At 66.5% G+C, this 18,610-nt stretch overlaps 3 protein-coding genes across 6 annotated transcripts; 2 read left to right on the top strand and 1 right to left on the bottom strand.

Annotated features, from left to right (window-relative positions):
* The first annotated feature begins 446 nt into the window (after positions 1 to 446).
* On the top strand, positions 447 to 3,595 carry LOC148050133 (U3 small nucleolar RNA-interacting protein 2-like). The gene is made up of 13 exons (XM_087744223.1): positions 447 to 754; positions 828 to 943; positions 1,043 to 1,116; positions 1,226 to 1,267; positions 1,501 to 1,627; positions 1,875 to 1,999; positions 2,252 to 2,344; positions 2,446 to 2,546; positions 2,649 to 2,783; positions 2,972 to 2,985; positions 3,065 to 3,144; positions 3,266 to 3,339; positions 3,430 to 3,595. The coding sequence occupies exons 1-13, from the start codon at positions 507 to 509 to the stop codon at positions 3,533 to 3,535; spliced, it is 1,335 nt and encodes a 444-aa protein (XP_087600349.1). The 5' UTR covers positions 447 to 506; the 3' UTR covers positions 3,536 to 3,595.
* Positions 3,596 to 3,746: 151 nt separating this feature from the next.
* Positions 3,747 to 8,672, bottom strand: LOC148050132 (metabotropic glutamate receptor 2-like; the record flags this gene model as incomplete). Its single annotated transcript, XM_087744222.1, is given in 4 exon segments — positions 3,747 to 5,020; positions 5,440 to 5,614; positions 6,411 to 7,474; positions 8,204 to 8,672. Coding segments are annotated over 4 exon segments (1,782 nt in total), but the record flags the coding sequence as incomplete, so codon positions are not given.
* A 113-nt stretch (positions 8,673 to 8,785) lies between these two features.
* Positions 8,786 to 18,490, top strand: LOC148050131 (maestro heat-like repeat family member 5). Of its 4 annotated transcripts, none has more exons than XR_015701391.1 (23): positions 8,786 to 8,907; positions 9,288 to 9,373; positions 9,533 to 9,655; positions 10,031 to 10,110; positions 10,363 to 10,480; positions 10,613 to 10,699; positions 11,285 to 11,389; positions 11,676 to 11,856; positions 12,130 to 12,215; positions 12,484 to 12,633; positions 12,835 to 12,989; positions 13,116 to 13,263; positions 13,389 to 13,567; positions 13,656 to 13,793; positions 13,984 to 14,098; positions 14,364 to 14,501; positions 15,107 to 15,283; positions 15,745 to 15,900; positions 16,375 to 16,476; positions 16,785 to 16,887; positions 17,155 to 17,208; positions 17,461 to 17,937; positions 18,094 to 18,490. XR_015701391.1 is itself a non-coding variant. In XM_087744293.1 (22 exons), the coding sequence occupies exons 1-22, from the start codon at positions 8,787 to 8,789 to the stop codon at positions 17,535 to 17,537; spliced, it is 2,679 nt and encodes an 892-aa protein (XP_087600419.1). In that variant the 5' UTR covers position 8,786; the 3' UTR covers positions 17,538 to 18,490. The 4 variants fall into 4 exon arrangements, 2 of the variants coding, with proteins under 2 accessions (XP_087600419.1, XP_087600420.1); XR_015701392.1 differs by having other exon boundaries at positions 18,091 to 18,490; XM_087744293.1 differs by having other exon boundaries at positions 17,461 to 18,490.
* Positions 18,491 to 18,610: the final 120 nt, after the last annotated feature.

Raw genomic sequence — 18,610 nt, 5'->3', positions numbered from 1 at the left:
CCGTCCCCGCCACAGCGGCTCGGTGAGTGGGGGCGCCGGCTGCGGTGCCGCTGGGGCCGTGGGAGGGCAGAGGGGCCTGCGCTGGCCTCCCCCGGCCTGCCAACCGGGCCGTGTGCCCGGGGGGGGCTTGGGTCCCCTGCCGGGGGTGGCTGGTCCCTGGGGCCGGGCGGGGGGGCTCAGCGGGGCCCCCCCGCTCCCCCAAAGCCCCCGGAGGGCCCCAGCCCCTGCGCTCCCGGGGGCAGGGACGGGCCCCGGGCGGAGGAGGTGCGCCGAGGGGGCGGGGCTCGGCGCCGAGGGGGCGGGGCGGGGGCGGGGCGGGGCGGAGGGAAGGGCGTCACCACCCGAGTGACAGCGGGGCCGGGGCAGGAGCGCGCTGCCGGGCAGGGGGAGGCGGGGCCTCAGGGGCGGTGGGAGGCGGGGCCCGTCCGCCTGCAGCCAATAGGCGGGGCGGGGGCGTGGCCTGGCCGGCCGCAGGCGGCGCGGTGGGCACCACGTGTGGCGGCAGCATGGCGGCGGCGGCGGGCGGCCGGAGGGCCAAGGCCCCGCGCGGGGCGGTGGCGAGGGCCGGGCCGGGGCGGGGCGGGGCGGGGCGAGAGAGGGAGGGGGGCGAGAGGCACTGCCCCGGCGGGGTCGCTCCGGCGGGTGTTGCCGCGCCTGTCCCCGTCCCGCAGGTCCCGGGCGCCGAGGGGAGGCCGCGGGCGGCGGCTGGCCGGCCCGTCGACGAGGAGGTGCCCAGCGACTCCGAGCCGGAGAGGTAAGGGCTGCGGCGGGGGGGATGGCGGTACCGGTGGGGGTGCCGGTGGCGGTGCTCACGCCTGTCCCCGCAGCCCGTCGTTGGGGCGGCGGCGGGAGGCGGCGGCGGCGGAGGAGGAGGTAGAGGAGACGCCGCAGGAGAAGCAGCTGCGCCTGGCCAAGCTGTACCTGGAGCAGCTCCGCCAGTACGGTGAGCCCTACCCGGCCCCGGTGCCGGTGCCCCGGCGGGGCAGAGAGGCGGGCAGCCCCCGGTGCTGAGCCCGGCCCTCATGCCCCGTGTCCGCCGCAGAGGAGGAGCGGGCGGCGGCAGAGGAGGAAGAGACGCCCGCGGATCTCATCGGCGGCCGGCTGAAGGAGGACGTGGTGAGCAGGGAGCAGGGCGCGTCCCCTCGGTCCCGGTGGCACCGGCGGGCTCTGTCCCCCGCCCACGGGGCCAGGGCTGCCTCCGCTGAGCCTCCCGCTTCTTCCCCAGCTCGAGCAGAAGGGCCGGCTGCAGCGCCTCGTCGCCAAAGACGTAAGTGCCCAGCGCTGGGGGGCTGCCGGACTGTAAGTGCCGGCTTGGGGGACACTCAGGCATGGCCACGGCTGGTACCCCGACTTGCCATGCCAGCTATGGGACTGTGGCCCTTCTCCCGCCCGGCGTGCCGGCTGCTGGCGCCCTGGAGAAGGAAGGGTGCTGTGCTCGGGTGCTCCCAAGCCTGGGGAAGGGACCGGGGCAGCCCAGCTCACATCCCGCTCTCCCTGCAGGTGCAGCCTCCGGATCCAGCCAGCGTCCGCGTGCTGCGGGGGCACCAGCTGCCCGTCACCTGCCTGGTCATCTGTCCGGATGACAGGTTCATCTTTTCTGCTCCCAAGGACGGCTCCCTCATCAAATGCAAGTGTTCCCCCGGGGCCACGACCGGCTGTTCCCCCAGCCTGAACCCTGCGGGGACCCTGCAGCAGCAGGACCGTGGGTGCCTGTGGAGGTGGCTTGGCCCCTGGCCCCTCCGGGGATGTGCACAGGCATCGCTTTGGGCTCTGTGGGAGGCTCGCTGATGCTTTCCGGAGTGGTGGGAGGCTCGCTGATGCTTTCCGGAGTGGTGGGAGGCTCCCAGGGGGTGACGGTGGTGCCTTTCCCGTAGGGGAGGTGGAGAGCGGGAAGGGGCTCTGCGTTGTGGCCGGGGGGAAGAAGGGCACCGAGGAGCGGCACAGGGGGCACGCGTCGCATGTCCTCTGCATGGCCATCTCATCGGATGGCAAGTACCTGGTACGGGAGAGGGATGCTGGCGCTGCCATGTGGGGCGGAGAGGTGGTGGTGGGGAGTGCATCTCCTCCCGGGGTCCTGGGGAGCCGTATCTCGTGCCCAGGTATACTTTGCTGGGTTAAAGCAGCCCGTGCCTCCGCCGGAGTCAAGAACGGGTCCCTGGGACCCCCCAAAGCACATGGGGTGGGAGCAGAGGCTGGCACGGGCCGCAGGTCCCCGAGGAGCAGGTCTCGGGTATCCCCTGTGTTCTGCCAGGCTACGGGAGACAGGAACAAGATGATCATGATCTGGGATGCAGCCACCTGCAAACGCCTGCGCATCTTCACCGGGCACCGCGATGCTGTCTCGGTGAGTCAGGGGCGTCAGCTGTGACGCCTGTGGGCGTCACCATCCTCCCTGGTGCCCCTCACCGCTGCCCCCCAGAGGGACGTCTGTCTGTCCATCCGCAGGGCCTGTCCTTCCGGAAAGGCACGTACCAGCTGTACAGCGCCTCCCATGACCGCTGCGTCAAGGTCTGGAACGTGGCGGAGAATGCATACGTGGAGACCCTGTAAGACCTGGGAGGGGGCACCCCGCTGACCCCCCTCGCCGGGGGCAGGCGCTGTGGCGGAGGGCCGTGCCCGCCGCAGCTCTTTGCCACCTCTCCCTCCAGTTTCGGGCACCAGGACGTCATCACAGGGCTGGACAGCCTGAGCCGGGACTGCTGTGTGACGGCGGCGGGACGGGACGGCACCGTGCCGCTCTGGAAGATCCCCGAGGAGTCAGAGCTTGTGTTTTACGGGCACCAGTAGGTCTGGGGTGGGAGAGGGGGCTGCGGGCAGGCGGGTCCAGCTGGGGCGGCGGTGTGAGGGTGCCAAGCGTCACCAGGAGCCTGCTGGCACTTTGGGGACACTGACGCCCTGGTGAGCCCTTGTCTCCTAAATGGAATCCCAAAGCACGCTCGGCAGTGCTGGTAGTTGCCTGTTCTCTTCGTAGGGGCTCCATCGCCTGTATCCAGGGGTCTGGGGGCTGTCCTGCTCCCTTCCCTGGGTCAGGATGCACAGCAGGAGTCTCCTCTCTCTGCCCCAGGCTCCCCCAGTGCCAGCGTGAAGCCCTGGAAGTGTGGTGAGGGATTTCGGAAGCTGGAGCCCCTCTGCGACATCCCCTTGGTACGGATGGGGAGGTTGGGGATGCTGAAGCTGGGCTGGGGGTGTCTCTTGGTGGGGGCTCCCCTCCCCGGGCGGCAGGAGGAGACAACGGGAGCCCCTCACCCTGCCCTGTCCCTTCCAGGTGGGTTTTGTCAACAGCCTCAAGTTCTCTGCAGCCGGCGACTTCCTGGTGGCCGGCCTTGGACAGGAGCACCGGTACCGTCCCCGTTCCCTGCCACTGCCCGGGGGCGGCCCCCTCTGCGCTGCGGCCCGGCCGAGGGTGACCCCCATCTCTCTCATCTGTAGGCTCGGCCGGTGGTGGAGAGTCAAAGCAGCCAAAAGCAGCACCTGCATCATCCCCCTGAAGCGGAGGGCTGCAGCCCCCAGCCCCGAAGCCCCCGACAGCTCCTAGCCCCCTGGCCCCGGAGCTGCGTCCCGCGTCCTTCATGCGACCACCCTCCTGGGGCCGGCAGGGCACGAGTGGGGGGAGTCACATGGCCCCCCGCCCCTGCTGGCCCCCATATCGTGCTGTGGCTCTGCCCTCTGCGAGGGTCTGCCCCCTTCCCTCAGGTTCAGATGGACATGAGCTCTGGAAGAGTCCATTTTAAAAAAAAAACACCAAACCAAACCAAAACCACTTTATTTACATAAATTACAAAAAAAAAAAAAATCACGCTCTTGCGCATGGAAAAAATCTACTCTTAAAAACTTGGTTGGGCTCAAATACCTGGGTCCTGTTAGTTGCCCTCAGCCCCCGCCCGACCCCCCGGGCTCTGCAGGGGCCGGGGGGGCAGCGGGCGTTGAGCCCCGCTCCTCTGCCCTGTCTCCCACGAAGGGGTGAGAAGCACCATGCAGAGCGAGCGGGGGGACGGAGGGGGCTTGGCCCCAGCCTGGCAGCGCTCGGCGGCTTTGCCAGGGCCGAAAAGGAGGAGGAAAAGGTGAAAACGTGCAAAGGGCCTGGGGCGGGGGGGTCCTCTGCTGGCCCAGGGAGGGGGGACGTGGGACACGGCTTGGCACAGGGGGGACATGAAAGGCCCCACCCCAGGAAATGGGGGTGGGCGATAGGGCGAGGGCAGTGGGTGCTGGGGCAGGGCTCGGCGTGGCTCGGCGCAAGCGAGGCGTGACTTGGTGTGGAGTCGGGTTGTGCACGGCGGCTTGGGGCAAGGGGCTTGCACCACAGCTGGTGCAGGGGTGGGGAACGTGCACCACGGCGCAGTTCAAGGGCCGGGGTCTGTGCGCTGCGGCTCAGTGCAAGGGACGGGGGGCACATTCACCGTGGCTCGGGGCAGGGGATGGAGGGGATGATGTGCACCTCAGCTCAGTGCAAGGGACAGGGACCTGGACCGTGGCTTGGGGCAAGGGACAGGGGGACACGTACCAGGGCCCAGCGCAGGGGATGGGGGAATGCGCAGAACGGCTCAGTGCAGGTGACGCAGGGGACGTGCACCACGGCTCAGCGCAAGAGACGGGGGGACATGCGCCATGGCTCGGTGCAGGTGACAACAGGGTCGTGCGCCACGGCTCAGTGCAAAGGACTGGGGATGTTCGCCACGGCTGGGTGCGGGGACAGGGGGTAGTGCACCAGGGCTCAGGGCAGGGGACAAGGGATGTGTAACGTGGCTCAGTGCAAAGGAAGGGTGACAACGTACCATGACCCAGCGCGTGGGACGCGTAGCTCGTGCTGGGGCGGGGGCCGAGCCTCCCGCCTGCCTCTGGCCCCTGAGCGGGCGGTGCCGCGGGCGCTGCTCTCCCTGGGGAGGGAGCCGGGGTGCAGTGCGGCCGCGGGCAGGAGCAGCACCACCACCACCTGGCCTCCCCGTCCTTCACAAGGACGACGTCGTGGAGTCCACCACCTCACGGCCATTGCACACCGTGGGCACGTACTGTGAGGCCGAGCCTGGCCGGGAGGGCAGCAGTCAGGGGCAGGCTGGGGTCCGGCAGCACCACCCCGCCCAGGGCATCCCACTGTGGTGGGCAATGGGTGCCCAGGGTGCTCTGTCCCCCAGGGCTGGGGTGGAGGGTGCCCAGGGTGGCCGTGTCCCCCCAGGGTGAGGACGGGCCCCCAGGAGCGGTCCCCCCCCAGCAGACCATGCTGCAGCCTTGGGGCTCGCAGCCACATGAGATGGGGGGAGACGGGGGATTGGGACACAGCCAGGGCTGAGCCATAGGGGACACAGCAGCCTCTATCCCCCTGTTCCCAGCTGTGCCCTACCCTGCACCCCTGTTTCCTTCAGGGGCCCGTGCTGGGGTGCCCCCAGCTCCCTGCCAGGAAGGGGGTGCTGCCCCCCAGCCCTTCCCCAGCCCCCCTGCACTCACCGTGGGACTGGCTGGAGCTGGCGCCTGCCACGCTGAACCGAGCGGTGCCCACGCGGTGGCTGGCCACGTTCTTCTGGGGTTGGAAGAGTATGAGGCGGAGCTTGGGGGTGAAGAGGCAGCCAAGGACCACGGTGCCGCTGAGGCTCACTGAGACACACATGGCGGTGGTCTGGACCTGGAGACAGCGGTGCGCATCAGGTGCTGCTGCCACCAGCCCTCTGCCCTGAGTGGGGCAGGATGGAGCCCTCACTGTGGCACCAGCCACCTCCCACCGGGCAGAGCCTGCTGCCTGCACCCCGCAGGCACATCCCACCCTGCACTAGGTCCCTCCATCAGGGTGGACCTGCCGGAGACCCGTGGGCAGAGGATGGGCACTGCCCTGATGGGGACACGCTGCTCCTGCAAGGGGGGTGCACCCTGAGCCGCACCCCGCCCAGCCTCACCAACACCCCTCATCCCACTGCCTGCTCCCACCAGGGGATACAGGTCCTCTCCAGAAGCCCCCGACCGCAGCCACCCCCACACAGTCCTCCAGAGCTGGCAGGGCACCTTGCTGGGGGGTTGAGGTGGTGCAGGGTGCACCCCACGCTCCTCCATCCCCCGCACTGCTCAGCTTCCCAGGGACCAGGCGGGCCCTGGGGTTGGCATTCCTGCGCTGGGGCTGAAGGGTGGCAAGCACTCCTCTGCAGTCAGGTCAGAGGGGGTCTCTGGAGGTCTCGGGGGCGTTTCCCATCCTCACCCTAGCAAACAGTCTGCCAAGGGCAGTCCTTCTCCCCAGGACTCGTTACCCCCTCAGCCACGCTTCACCCGGTAACGAACGCCCCAATGCAGAGGTGACCATCACCAGGTCCATGGCCGAAGACCCTTGCCCAGGCCCACGCAGCTCCTAGCCACAAACCCTGCGGGGCCCAAGTCACCAGGACCGCTCAGATCAAGCCCTTTTAGAGTCCCCCCAAAACTCAGGCTCTTACTCGGTAGTCGCTGGAGGTCACATAGAAGATGGGCAGGAAGGCCAGCCAGATGATGCAGGTCGTGTACATGGTGAACCCAATGAACTTGGCCTCGTTGAAGTTTTCGGGGCATTTCCGTGTCTTGAAGGCATAGACCGTGCAGAGGACGATCAAGAGGACATTGTAGGTGAGTGAAATGAGCATGTTGGAATCGCGGTTGTTGCACTTGAGGGTGACGATGTACCTCTTGTCAGGCTCCGTCTCCTTGCCTGTGCCGGGGGTCTCCACCAGCAGCCAGATGATGACGATGATCAGCTGGCAAGAGATAAGGGCCATGCAGATGACCACCTGTGATGTGGGGCTTATGAACCGGGGGCGCTGGACCCCCTCCTTCACCCCGCTGAAGATCCTGGCGATGCGATTCGTCTTGGTCAAGAGGGCCGAATAGCAGACGGCAAAGGACGTGCCCAGCCCCAGACGCCGGAGCGTGCACACCTCGGTGGAAGGCTTTGCGATGAAGATGAAGGTCATGCTGTAGCACATGAGGACCCCGCTCAGGAGAATGTAGCAGAGCTCCCGGCCTGAGGCCTTCACGATGGGCGTGTCATTGTTCTTCACAAAGACTCCAAAAACAAAGAGGGTGGAGAGAAAACCCAGGCAAGAGATAGTGACGGGACCAATGGCCCAGGCGTCTTTCCAGCGGATATACTCTTGGGGCAACTCGTAGCAGCCGTTCAGGGTCTCATTGGGCCAGTAACCGAGACCGCAGTCCATGCAGGTGAACTCATCCAGCAAGTACTCGTAGGGCTGGCAGGGGATGCAGATCCAGCAGCATATGTCTCCGGGCTGCATGCTCTTTATCTCATTCTTCTTGCAGGGGTCGCTGCACTGGGACACAGGGATGGAGGTCTCAGCCCAAGGGATGAGGCTGGTGTTGAGGATGAGCCCCTCAGCCCAGTAGCCCACCTTCTGATACTGATACCGCCCGTCCATGTGGTGATAGTTGAAGATGTTGTAGCGCCCGATGCCATCACCGTAGCGGTCAAATCGAACGACACTCTTGGTGTCTGCTGGCCTGAACGGAGCTGGAGGGAGAAGAAGGGGAGACGGTGACTGCCATGGGGCAGGAGAGTGCTCGCTCCTGGCGTGGAGGCAGGGCCCCTTCAAAGGGTCACATCCCACCATGGTCACAAGCAAATGTCCAACCTGTTGCCTGCCTTCACTCTCATAATTGCTGCCTATGCACACATTAGGAGCAGGAAAGCAACGGTTGAGAACTATCTCCCCACATGCCTAAATGCTCGGCAGCCCCAGCCAGCTCTGCAGGGACAGAGCGGGATTTTTCAGCCTCCATGGCTCTCAATGACACCTGGGTAGCTGGGCTCAGCCCAAGTCACAGAGGACAGACACACTTCTAATTCATCCCCAACTATGCAGGTCCCTGATCAAGGTTCTCCCTCCACTTTAATCCCTGAAATGTGAATAAATCATGGTGCTTCCAAGTGAGGTCTCCAAGGCCTGACGTTCCTGGAGGGGCCCCTGTGGGGCCGGTCCCACCCAGCTCTAGCAGGATGGAGTTGGTCACCAGCTTCTCCACACTGGGGACAGAAGGCCTAGATTGCCTCCCAAGGGTGATGGTGAGCTGTTGGCATCTTGGGACAACCACAGCCCATAGCACAGGGGTCCCCAGGTGTGCGCAGGCTGGAGGAACCGGAGGGCTTTGGGTCAAATACGGGTCTCCTTCCTCCTCCCCGTCCCTCCACCCATCCCTTTCCAGTTAGGCAGCCGAACCTTGTCTCCATCTCTGGACTCACCATCAAAATTAACATTGAGCATAAAGTCCTTGTAGAACCTCTTGCCATTGACGGGTTTCATGGCGTCGCAGAGCTTGGTGGTGTTGGGGCAGAGTGCCTGGTGCATGCTGTGGAGAGAGTGGGCCATGGCATAGACCGCATTGACCACAAACGTGATCTTGGACTCTGGCTCAAACTTGCCTGTCTTGAGGGAGTACCGGCTACAGTCCTGCGTGTGGAAGCTGCACTTGAACTTCTGCTCCCAAAACTCCCGAAACCAGGGATTTCAGCTGTTATTGTAGGGGTTGAGGTTACGGAAGTAGGCAGCAAACTCTTTAATGGGGTAGGCTGCCAGCTCGATGGTGATTGCTCCCTCCGCCACTGCTTCACTGCCAGCCACCACGCTCTCCAGGGCTCCCCACCCATCACTGGCCACCCACATGAAGGACACGTTGGCTCTCTGGGCAGCTGCCAGCAGCTCCCGGACAGGGGGGAGCAAGGAGCCCCCCAGGCACAGCCACCTCTGCCCCACCGCCCCGGCAGGGCCGCCCCAGGGGGCGCAGGGTCCTTCTCAGCCCTTTCCTCCCTCCCTCCCTTCGGCAGGATGGCGGGGAGACCCCCCGGCCACCCTAGGCGGGCCTGGGAGGAGGAGGACAGAGCTGCCCCAGCTCCCAGCTCCGGGCCAGAGCCCAGTGAGATGTGTATGGTTGAGCCGCTGCAGGCAGGTGAGTGTGTGGGCGCTGCAGGCAGGGGGCTGCCCACCCTGCTCTGCCCTGTCCCAGGCTCACATCCCCCAGGCAGGCTGGCATCGGGGCTCCCACGGCACCGTGGCCAGGGAGCCAGCCCTCTCATGGCATCCCGGGACAGGGACTCTCCCTGCCCCCCAGTGCCAGCGTGTCCCTCACCTGGGCACGCCAGGGCCCCCTCCCCGTGCTGCCCTCCAGCATCGCAGCTCTGCCCCTGGGGCACACAGGGGACACCAGCATCCCAGCCTTGAGCCAGGGCTGGTGACATCGCCGGGAGCTGGGCAGAGGGCTCGAGTGTTCCCCCTGCCTGCCCCCCAGCCCTGCCTGCCCCCCAGCCCTGCCTGCTCTCTCTCTGCCAGATTCAGGCCCCTCTGCCTTGGCTCTGCCCAGGGAGGAAGCGCATACCCTGGGCATCATCCGAGCCTTCCTCCGGAGCAGACCAAAGGTAACCTCGGCCAGTTCTACGAGGCGGCGCCCGTGTCTCCTGGCCGATCTTTCTGAGCCCATCCCGTGCTCACAAGGTGCTGGGGGCTGTGCTGGCCTCCCCCCAGCTCTCTCTCCCCCCTGACACTGTCTGTCCATCTGTCCCCTCCCCGGCTGGCAGCAAGAGGCTAAGAAGCTGGAGTTTCTGGCCTCCGTCCGCACCATCTGCAGCACGACCAGAGTGCACTCTGCCATGTGGGACATGCTTTACTTCTGCCAGCTGGAGGTGGCGGAGGCCATTGAGGTGAGGGGACAGCCAGCCAGGCTGAGGCAGGGGCAGCGTGCAGTGGCATGGCCCTGGGGGCAGGAGAGGGCTCGGCCAGGCAGCGGGGTGTGGATGAGCACTGCTCCGGGTCTCCATCCTTGTAGATGCTCCAACGCCACCTGGGTGGCCCGGCTGGAGCCGAGGCTTGGACCCGATGACATTTGCAGGTCTCTCGGCCAGCCTGTGGCTCCGTAATGGGCACAGCCCTTCCCACCGCAGGGCTTGGGACCGCTGGGTGCTGGGTGGGGAGGGGGTGCCAAGATGGGGGCACCTGGGCTCTGCCAGCCCCGCGGGCTCTTGCTGGCCAAGGGAGACTGCCCATCCCGATCCGTCCCACCCTGCTGTGCTCCACAGGTGCTGCTGCGAGAGGAGCCCGCCGACCACCTGGACACTGCGGTGCGGGAGCAAGCCATGCTGGCCATCGGGTCCATGAGGTAGCTGCCCCAGCCCCCAGCTTGGCCTTCCCGGTGCTGGGCGATCCCAGGTCGGGGGCTTCCCCAGTCCTGGGTCCACGAGGGAGGCAGACAGCAGGGCAGGGGTTGCCACAGGGTTTTCCCCCCAGAGGCGGGTGTCCGTGTCATGGGGAGTTGAGATGTCCCCTGCGGTGTGGGGATCGGCCCAGGTCTCCAGCCCCGGCGTCTGCTTCCTCCTTGCTGGATCTGAAGAGCAATTCTCTGTCCCCACAGCCAAGCGGGGCTGCTTCTGCAGGAGAAGAGCAGCAGCCTCCTCCAAATCTGCTTCTGCAGCATCTTCCACCTGCCTCCGCAGGACAGCCAGGGACCCACGGCTTTCCTCTACTCCCAGGTACGGCACAGGGTGAAACACAGGGACCTCCCCCACCCCGAGGCCCCCTTCCTGGGCACCGCAGGGCCACAGACATCCCCCCCCCCGAGGCTTCCCCTTGGGGCTGGCCCCAAGACTCTGTCCGCCTCACAGACCCTGGTTGCGATGGACAGCATGCTGCAGGCACTGGTAGGCAGCGCCGGCGCTCTCGGCATCCTGGAGCTGCAGAAGATCTTGAAGGTCTGGCCTTGGCACAGGGTCGCCACGGGCAGTGACCCCCGGGTTGAGCAGTGCCCCCTGCCCAGTGCCTGGTGCAAGGAGGGGGGCAGGGAACATCCCTCCTTCCCTGCCGTGCCGTGCCCCCCACCCAGCCCCCTGCCTCCTGGCTGCTGCCAGAGCCCCTTCTCCTCCTGCCCCAGCCTGCCTCACCCCTGCAGCCTTGCCCACTGCCCATCCTGCCCAACACTCCCTCCCAGATGGACCTGCCTGTCTGGCAAGGGGAGCCCAGCCCTGGGGCTTTCCCCTTCCAGCTTCACCACAGGCCATATCCCAGAGCCCGCACTGCAGGTCCCCAGGGAGGTGGTCATCCCAAAGCCTTGGGGTCCTCGGGTGGGGGGCGCAGGCACTTTTTTAGGTGGGAGTGAGTGGAAAGCAGCAGACGCAGCAGCAGGAGTGGGATGTGGCGACCTGCCTGGCCGCAGCAAGTTGCCGCGAGGGGCAAGAAGGACATGTGCCCCATCCCGGGCGCTGCCCCGGAGCAAGCCTGGCTGTGCTGTGCTGTGCCATGCCACCTCCCTGGCACATCAGCAGCTTTTCTCCTCCCAGCTCCTGCTGTCCTTCACCAACTCCCAGCTGGCGGCAGTGCAGGAGAGGGCCGTGGCACGGATTGCCAGGCTAGCCGAGTTCATCACCACCTGCCCCCTGCTGCAGGTACGGAGCTCCTGGCCTGGGCAGCCCCAGTCCCCCGTCCCTGTGCCCCTGAGCCCCAGCACCTCCCGGGGAAGCTGGGCACCCAGTCAGCAGGAGGTCAGGAGCAGGAGTCTTTGCCCTGCCCCTGTCCTGTCCATGCTCTCTCCCAGGGCAGAGCAGGGCTGCCACGGGCACAGGCAGGAACCTGGGTCTGGCAGCCCTGCCCTGCCCTGCTCTGGGCTGCTGCCTGGCTGCTCTGGGAGCAGCTGGGGCTCACCTTGTGCCCATGCTGCCGCTCTTCCCCCAGCTCTGCCCCTGCTTTGCGCAAGCCACGGTCAGACATCAGTGCTCCAAGACACGTCAGTTTGCGATGCTGGGGAAGCTGGTGGGGCACCTCACCCTCTGCTGCACCTGCAAGGACAAGGGGACCCGCCACGCAGCTGCAGAAGCTCTCAAGCACCTGCACACCTTCGTCCTGCAGCAGAGAAGTAAGAGAAGCTGTGTCGGGCTGGGTCCCCCGAGGCGTGGGCAGCCAGGGGCCACTCTCCTTGGCAAGAGAAAGCTTGATCCAACCCGCCTGCCCGAAAAGCCATTTCCCCTCACCCCTGCTCACAGTAGCCCTGGACCCTGCCTGGTTTCTGCTCCCCAGACCCGTCTGGCTGCCCTCTTTCTTTGCCGGAGACTTTTCAGCCCGATGCTCTCAGACTGCACCTCCAGCTCTGCACCCTTTCTCTGAGAACCCTGGTTTTGCTCCTCCCCAGGCAGGTGGCACTGGCTGCATGCCACAGGGCAGGTGCAGGAGCCCTGGCAGCTTTCACAAGACGGCTGTGCCAGCGAAATCTTCTTGGTAAGAAGTGCCTTCGGCTCCTGGCCAGGGGGGTCGGCATGAGTGAAGGGACACCCAATGCATGGGGATGATGGGAGCTCGTGCTGTTTCTGAGCAGGGGCTAGGCAAAGGCCCCCAGCGAGCTCCAGTTCCCCACGGGACCCTGACCCCCGCTGTCGGTCTCCTCCCCAGCGCACCCTGACTCTGCGTCTCACTCTCACTGCACAGCTGAGATGCTCTGGGTGACGCTCTAGGTGACAAACCTTCCCTCCTCTCCTTCATCTCGCAGATGTTCACAAAATACCTGCGACCCTCCGACCAGGCAGACATCATCCTCGTGGCCATCGAGAGCTTCAGAGACCCAAGCATCTACAGCATCAGTGTGGCTGCCCACATGGTGGACATCCTTGTGGCAGACCCTGCCTTCCAGCCAGGGCAGGTGAGGAGCCCGTGGGTGGCATGGCCGATGCTCCAGCCCAGCGGGGGACCTTTCCTCCCCCGGCTCTGCGCCTGGCCAGCACTGACGCTGTCTCAAGCCGGCATACTGCAACGGGCACGGAAGCACCTCCCAGTGGGAGCTGGGTAAACGGCCACGCTTGCCCTGCTGACATCCCCACTCCCACCCATGTCTCCCCTCCAGGTGCTGAACATCATGCGGGCCATCTACAGAACCCTGCCCTCCGTCAAGGCACTGGTAGCCCTCAACAGCTTGGACAGGGCCCTGCTGGCGCTGATGGGCAAACATCCCAGCGAAGTGGTGGCCAGCCTGCTGCAGTGCTCCCCAACGTGCACCCCGTACGGGGCCCACCATTCTTTGGGGCTCCTCTCACACTGGGAGGGGGGCCCCAAGACCCTCCTGAGGGACTTCAGCCCGGCCATGCTCCGGGGTGTCCCCGCTGACAGAGCCCTGGTTTCCTGCAGTGTCGCCGTGGCCACGTGGAAGACGATGCTGTCCGAGCCCCAGGCTGCAAAGAAGGTGCTGCAGGAGCTGCTCAGCATGCTGATGAACCTGTCGCTGCGCAAGACCTCCCCCTCCCCTAAGGATCACCCGCGCATCTGCTCCCTGGCTGTGAGTTGCTGACCTCCGGGGCTGCTCTCAGCTGTCCGGGTCCACTGCTCCCCTTCCCTGCCCACCCCAAGCCTTGACCTCCCCAGGGGCGCAGGGACATCTTGGTGTTTGGGTGTCTTCTGCAGGCAGCCAGGGCGATAGGCGAGATCCTCCTGCAGCCCACCTGCCTGCAGCAGATGGGAGCGATTTTCCCCCAGTTTTTCCTGGCGCTGCTTTTCCAAGTGTCGTTCACCACAGAGCTGACGCTGCAGGAGGTGCACATCTTCTGGAAGGAGCACCAACAGGGTCTGCTCACTCCCATCAGGTGCTCCATCCCTGCCCTCTCATCCTTGCCAGCCACCCGGAGCCAAGCCAGGGCTCCCAGTGGGAGCTGAGCATTTCTTCTTGAGCAGGTCTGCGGTGCAGTCCCTGAGAATGCTGCTCTGCAGCATGGGCTTTGAGAGCCAGGTGCTGGCCATTGAGGCGCAGGGTGGCTGGGACACCCTGCTCAGCGCCCAGACCCACCTCATGGGAGTGCAGATTGTGGCCAGGTGAGAGCCCCTTCTCCCTGCTCCTCGGGGACTGGGCACCCCATGCCACCCCCTCCCTTGGGGCTGATGGCAGGGGGGTCCCCGTTGCTCAGAGAAAGTGCTGCAGACTGGTGATGTCCAGACTGGTGCAACCCCCAAAGAGATGTGCCTGCCTGGCTCAGGCCTGACAGTGCCTCCTTCCCCCTGCCAGGGAGATGATGAAGACCCCAAGGCCCCTGCGCTCCACCATCTTCTGCCATCTGGCAGAGCTCCTCAGTGTGGAGGACCCCACCTGGGAGATGATCGCCATGGTCTTCCTCATCGAGGTGAGCCTCGAGGCGGCACTGCTCCAAACTCCCTCCAACGCTCAGCTCGCCCATGCCCACCGCTGCGGGGGGAGCTGGGGCGGTGGGTGGGCTCCGGTTGGTACCACGGAGGAGCAGGCGAGCAACCGGTGCGGTGTGGTGTGGGGCACGGGGGCTCTCCGCAATCCCCGCCGCCTCCGTCCGGGTTTGGTCTTGCCCCAGCGTCCTTGCCCTGAGCTGATGGTTGGAGGCAGCACCACCCCAGCTTCCGCTGCATGCGTTTCAGATGCTGGGCTGCACCGACCTCAGTGAAGAGCTGGACCGTGCCCTGGAAATCTTCCCCATGTATCTGCGGAGCCAATGCTTGGGGATGCCCAGCCTGGTGCTCAGGGGCATCCTCAGGCTCACCGAGAGGCCCGACGCGGTGAGTAGGGGACAGCCGGGACAGCAGCCCAGGGTGGAGCAGCGGGCAGTGGGTAATGCGGCGGCTTAGGCTTTTCTGGGCATCGGGAGCTGTGGCGGCTGCAGCCAGCTGTCCTGCCTCCCTGGCCCTCTGCCCCATGGCTGTGCCGTGCAAGGAGAGAGGCAGCAGTGCCAAGGGAACCGGGCTCCCGCTGCCAGCACGTCCGGGCAGGGATGCTGGCAGCAGAGCGACCAGCCTGAGCATGGGGTCTGCAGAGCCTGACCGGGGGGTGCTGAGCCCCAGGGTGAAAGGCAGTGGCTGTGGTGGGGGCTGCTGGCAGCTTGGGCAGCTTTGCAGGCAGCGCTGGTCGCCCACCAGCCTGCCCAAGGGGTCTGGTGGAGAAGGGGGCAGCCGAGGGCTGGCAAGGAGCCAGCGCTGTCTGTCCTCCCCCTCTGCGCCCTGCTCTTCCCATGGCCATGCCGGTAAGCCCTGTCTGCTGGGACCTTGCCCTCGTAACCCACGCTGCCTGCTGAGAAGCCAGCGGGGAGGCCAGTGTTCGCGGAGAGGGTTTTCACCCCTGCGATTGGTCACTGCTTTACAAAAAGGAGGTGGCGTGTCTCACGCAGGCAAAGAGAACCCTTGTCCTGCTGCCGCACATCATGGAGCAGCTGCAGGATGCCGACAGTGATGCCAGCGCCGTGGCCCTGTCCGTGCTCAGCCACATGCTCCAGCTGCTGGAGGGGAAGATGCCCAGCCTCACCGCCCTGGCACTAGCTGGCAAGCTCCAGCCGCTCTTCAGCAACGTAAGGCTGGGGGACAGCTCCGTGCCCCCTTCACCCGACACCTCCATTCACGCCTCCCGCTGCAGCCCCCGTGCTCTGCAGGGGGACGCTTTGCCCCACAGCCCCCAGACCCCATCGCTGCCCTCGGTGGCTCCGTGCTGCGTCCCAAACCCCCGGCATGGACTCACCCCGGCTCGGCCTCCCTGCCGCGGTGGGGACGGTGGCGGCAGGATGGCAGCAGGCGTGCTGAGCCCCACCAACGCGCACCCTGCCCTGGCAGCATCCCCCAGCCCTCCGCAGGGTCTCCCTCTCCGGACCCCAGCCCCGGGGACCCCAGCCCCCTGAGCAGACCTTCTGCATGCCGCAGCTCGCTGCCTTTTGGAACAGGGTTGCCTGCCGCTGTTTTGGGGACATCCATCTCCATGTCAGCCCCTTGCTCGCCATGGGCTTGGGGCTGAGCTCCTCCTCCCCTCCTCCCCCAGGAGTCAGGCACCGTGCGGGAGCTCTCCATCCGTCTCTTCCAAACCACGATGGGGCTCGTGGTGGGTGCTGAAAAGAAGAAGATGAAGACGGAGGTGTGGGACAGCGTACTGCCGCTGCTCTTTCACCTGCACGACCAGGACAAGAGTGTGGCTAAGGTGGGATCCCAACCTGACCGGTCCTTTGGGCAGGGCAATGCTGACACTGGACCCTTCAAATGTGTGTCACCATGAGGTTTAGCTTGCCGAGTCCCTAGGACCAGGCAGGGCCCACCTGCCTGCCCACTGCTGTCTTTTTCCTCCTGCTACCTGGGTGGATGGGGAGGTGGGTCCCTTTCCCACCCAGCTCCCTCCACACAGCCCCTGGCGTCGGTCCCTGCAGCCTCAGAGACTGGGTTATGGCTCCGCAGCATGCTGGGGCCAAAAGCTTGAAGCCCCAACAGGCTTCCAGCCAGAGAGGGTGGCTGCGCTTATCTTCAGCACCCTGGGGTGCTGAACCTGGTGGCAGCATCAGTCCCCCGCTGGTGTGTCTTCCCTGCACGGGCAGGGACAGGCTCTGAGCCCTGCCAAGAGCGGGGACACAGGGTCCTGTGACCCAAGTGGTGGTGGTGGCATCTCTCTGCTGCTCACCAGGCCTCCCTTGAAGCCCTCCGCAGCGCTGGCCAGTTCCTGAAGTGGAGGCAGCTGGCGCAGCTGGCCGAGATCACGCAGGCCTGGTGGATCAGCGAGTGCCTGGTAAGCACAGCCCCAATGCCGCCGGGATCCGACCTGGACGAACCCTGCCCCATGCCCAGTGCGGACCCTCCCGGAGCAGGCCCTGCTCCAGGCTGTCCTCTCCCCTGGGGTCCCAAAGGGGACCCTGCCACCAGGATGGCACCCCAGCATCCCTGGGGAGCCCTCTCTCTGCTCCCTCTGAACCCCGATGCCACATGGCAGGAAGCTGGGAATGTCGTGCTGGGGGGAAGGAGGGTAGCCCTGGGTGGGGGGACGGGCCAACTGGGGGGCAGCTCTGTGCCAACCCTGCGCCCTTCTCCTCTCTCCAGCTGGCCAGGAACAGGAGGAAGGCCAAGGACTACCTGCGCCAGAGCCAGCCTTACCTGCGGAGCCCGCAGGAGCCCCTGCGGCAGGAGGCTGTCAGGTTCATCGGTGAGCCATGAGCTCCGAGGTCCCTTCCTCTCTCAGGGTCCCTGTGTCCCGGTGCAGGACCTGTGGGGCACCCCTTGACCCCCTCTCACGCCTGCCTGCGCAGGTGGGGCTGGAAACAGGCCCATCCGTCCTCTCCGCGATGCTGCACCCCGGGGTCAGCCCTCCCCGGGGAGCTGTGCAGCCAGGCGGGCTGGGTGGCGGGGTCCCCGATGGGCAAGCGGGGTCCCCTCCAGGCAGCAGGGTCCCCGACACGCTGCGTCCCCCCAGGGCTCATCGGACGGCAGGCGGATATGCGTGAGGAGATGGCGTACATCAGAGAGGGTGAGTGAGGGCAGCGGGGAGGAGGCAGGACCCCAGCACGGAGCTCCCCCACCCTGGGCGAGGGGGGCTCTGCTCCCAGCGTGTCTGCGGGGAGGGGGCTGTTTCTGGAGGGGGCTATTCCTGACCAGCAGCCTCCAGCCGAGCCACTTGCCCCCTGGCTCCCTCCTGGCCCTGCGAATCACGGGGCGCAACGTGCCCTGCCTGGAGGGGACAGGGGGCTGTCACCTCACCCCTGCTGCTTTGCCCCTGCAGTCCTTCAGGGCGCAAGGAAAGATGCCAGCCCCATGGTCTCCTCCCTGGCGACTCAGACGGACCTCATCCTGCGATGAGGAAGGCTGAAGTCGGGGTTTAAGCTACAACAGCTGAGCTTACGGCTGCCGAGGGCGTGGACGAGGGGGCACTCGGCCCCCAGCGAGGACTGTGCTTGGGCAGAGACGAAGCAGCAGCCCCAGCCCCAGGACGCTCTGCAGGCCGGGCTATCTCCTCTTCCCAAAGTCTAACAGGAAAGAAGAGCCCTCAGCCCCAGAGGAGCCGGCGTCCTCCGGAGAGCAGCAGGACAGCCGCTCCTTCCAGCGGTCCAGGGCAAGACCTGCCCACGCGCTTCGGCTTCGTCTTTGCCACAAAGCACGAGCTTCTCTGCTGGGCGGCGAAAGAGAGGGGAGGAGAAGCCCAAGCCAGAGCCGAAGCCGAAGTTGAAGCTGAAGCCTTCCCTCCCCGGGCCACGCTGGGGTAAATCACTTTTTCTGCCTCCCACCATCGGAGGAGCCTGCGCTGCCTCGGGCTGACGTGGCCGAGCCCGGGAGCTCCAAAGCCAGCGATGCCCTGGCTCCAGCGGCGTCCCCAGCAGGAAGGGCAGCGCAAAATGAAGTTTCATCACAAAAGCAGATTTTAGCTCTCGAGAGCATCGCCGGGACAGGCCCCCCGGCACCCGCCCCGGGCAGAGCCCCGGCCCCGGCCCAGCCAAGGACGGGTCCCTGGGCCCCCCCAAAGGACGTGCGACGGGACCAGAGGCCCTGAGGGGCAGAACAAGCTGATGACGATTTGGGTACGCCGTCCCCGCCACAGCGGCTCGGTGAGTGGGGGGGCGCCGGCTGCGGTGCCGCTGGGGCCGTGGGAGGGCAGAGGGGCCTGCGCTGGCCTCCCCCCGGCCTGCCAACCGGGCCGTGTGCCCGGGGGGGGCTTGGGTCCCCTGCCGGGGGTGGCTGGTCCCTGGGGCCGGGCGGGGGGGCTCAGCGGGGCCCCCCCGCTCCCCCAAAGCCCCCGGAGGGCCCCAGCCCCGGCGCTCCCGGGGGCAGGGACGGGCCCCGGGCGGAGGAGGTGCGCCGAGGGGGCGGGGCTCGGCGCCGAGGGGGCGGGGCGGGGGCGGGGCGGGGCGGAGGGAAGGGCGTCACCACCCGAGTGA

The sequence above is a fragment of the Nipponia nippon genome, unplaced genomic scaffold (genome assembly GCF_047370975.1).
Source record: "Nipponia nippon isolate SJK-2023a ecotype South Korea unplaced genomic scaffold, ASM4737097v1 scaffold_9, whole genome shotgun sequence".
Classification (NCBI taxonomy): domain Eukaryota; kingdom Metazoa; phylum Chordata; class Aves; order Pelecaniformes; family Threskiornithidae; genus Nipponia; species Nipponia nippon.
The sequence above is the reverse complement of the archived record's forward strand: the minus strand, read 5'-3'. Positions and strand labels throughout refer to the sequence as shown.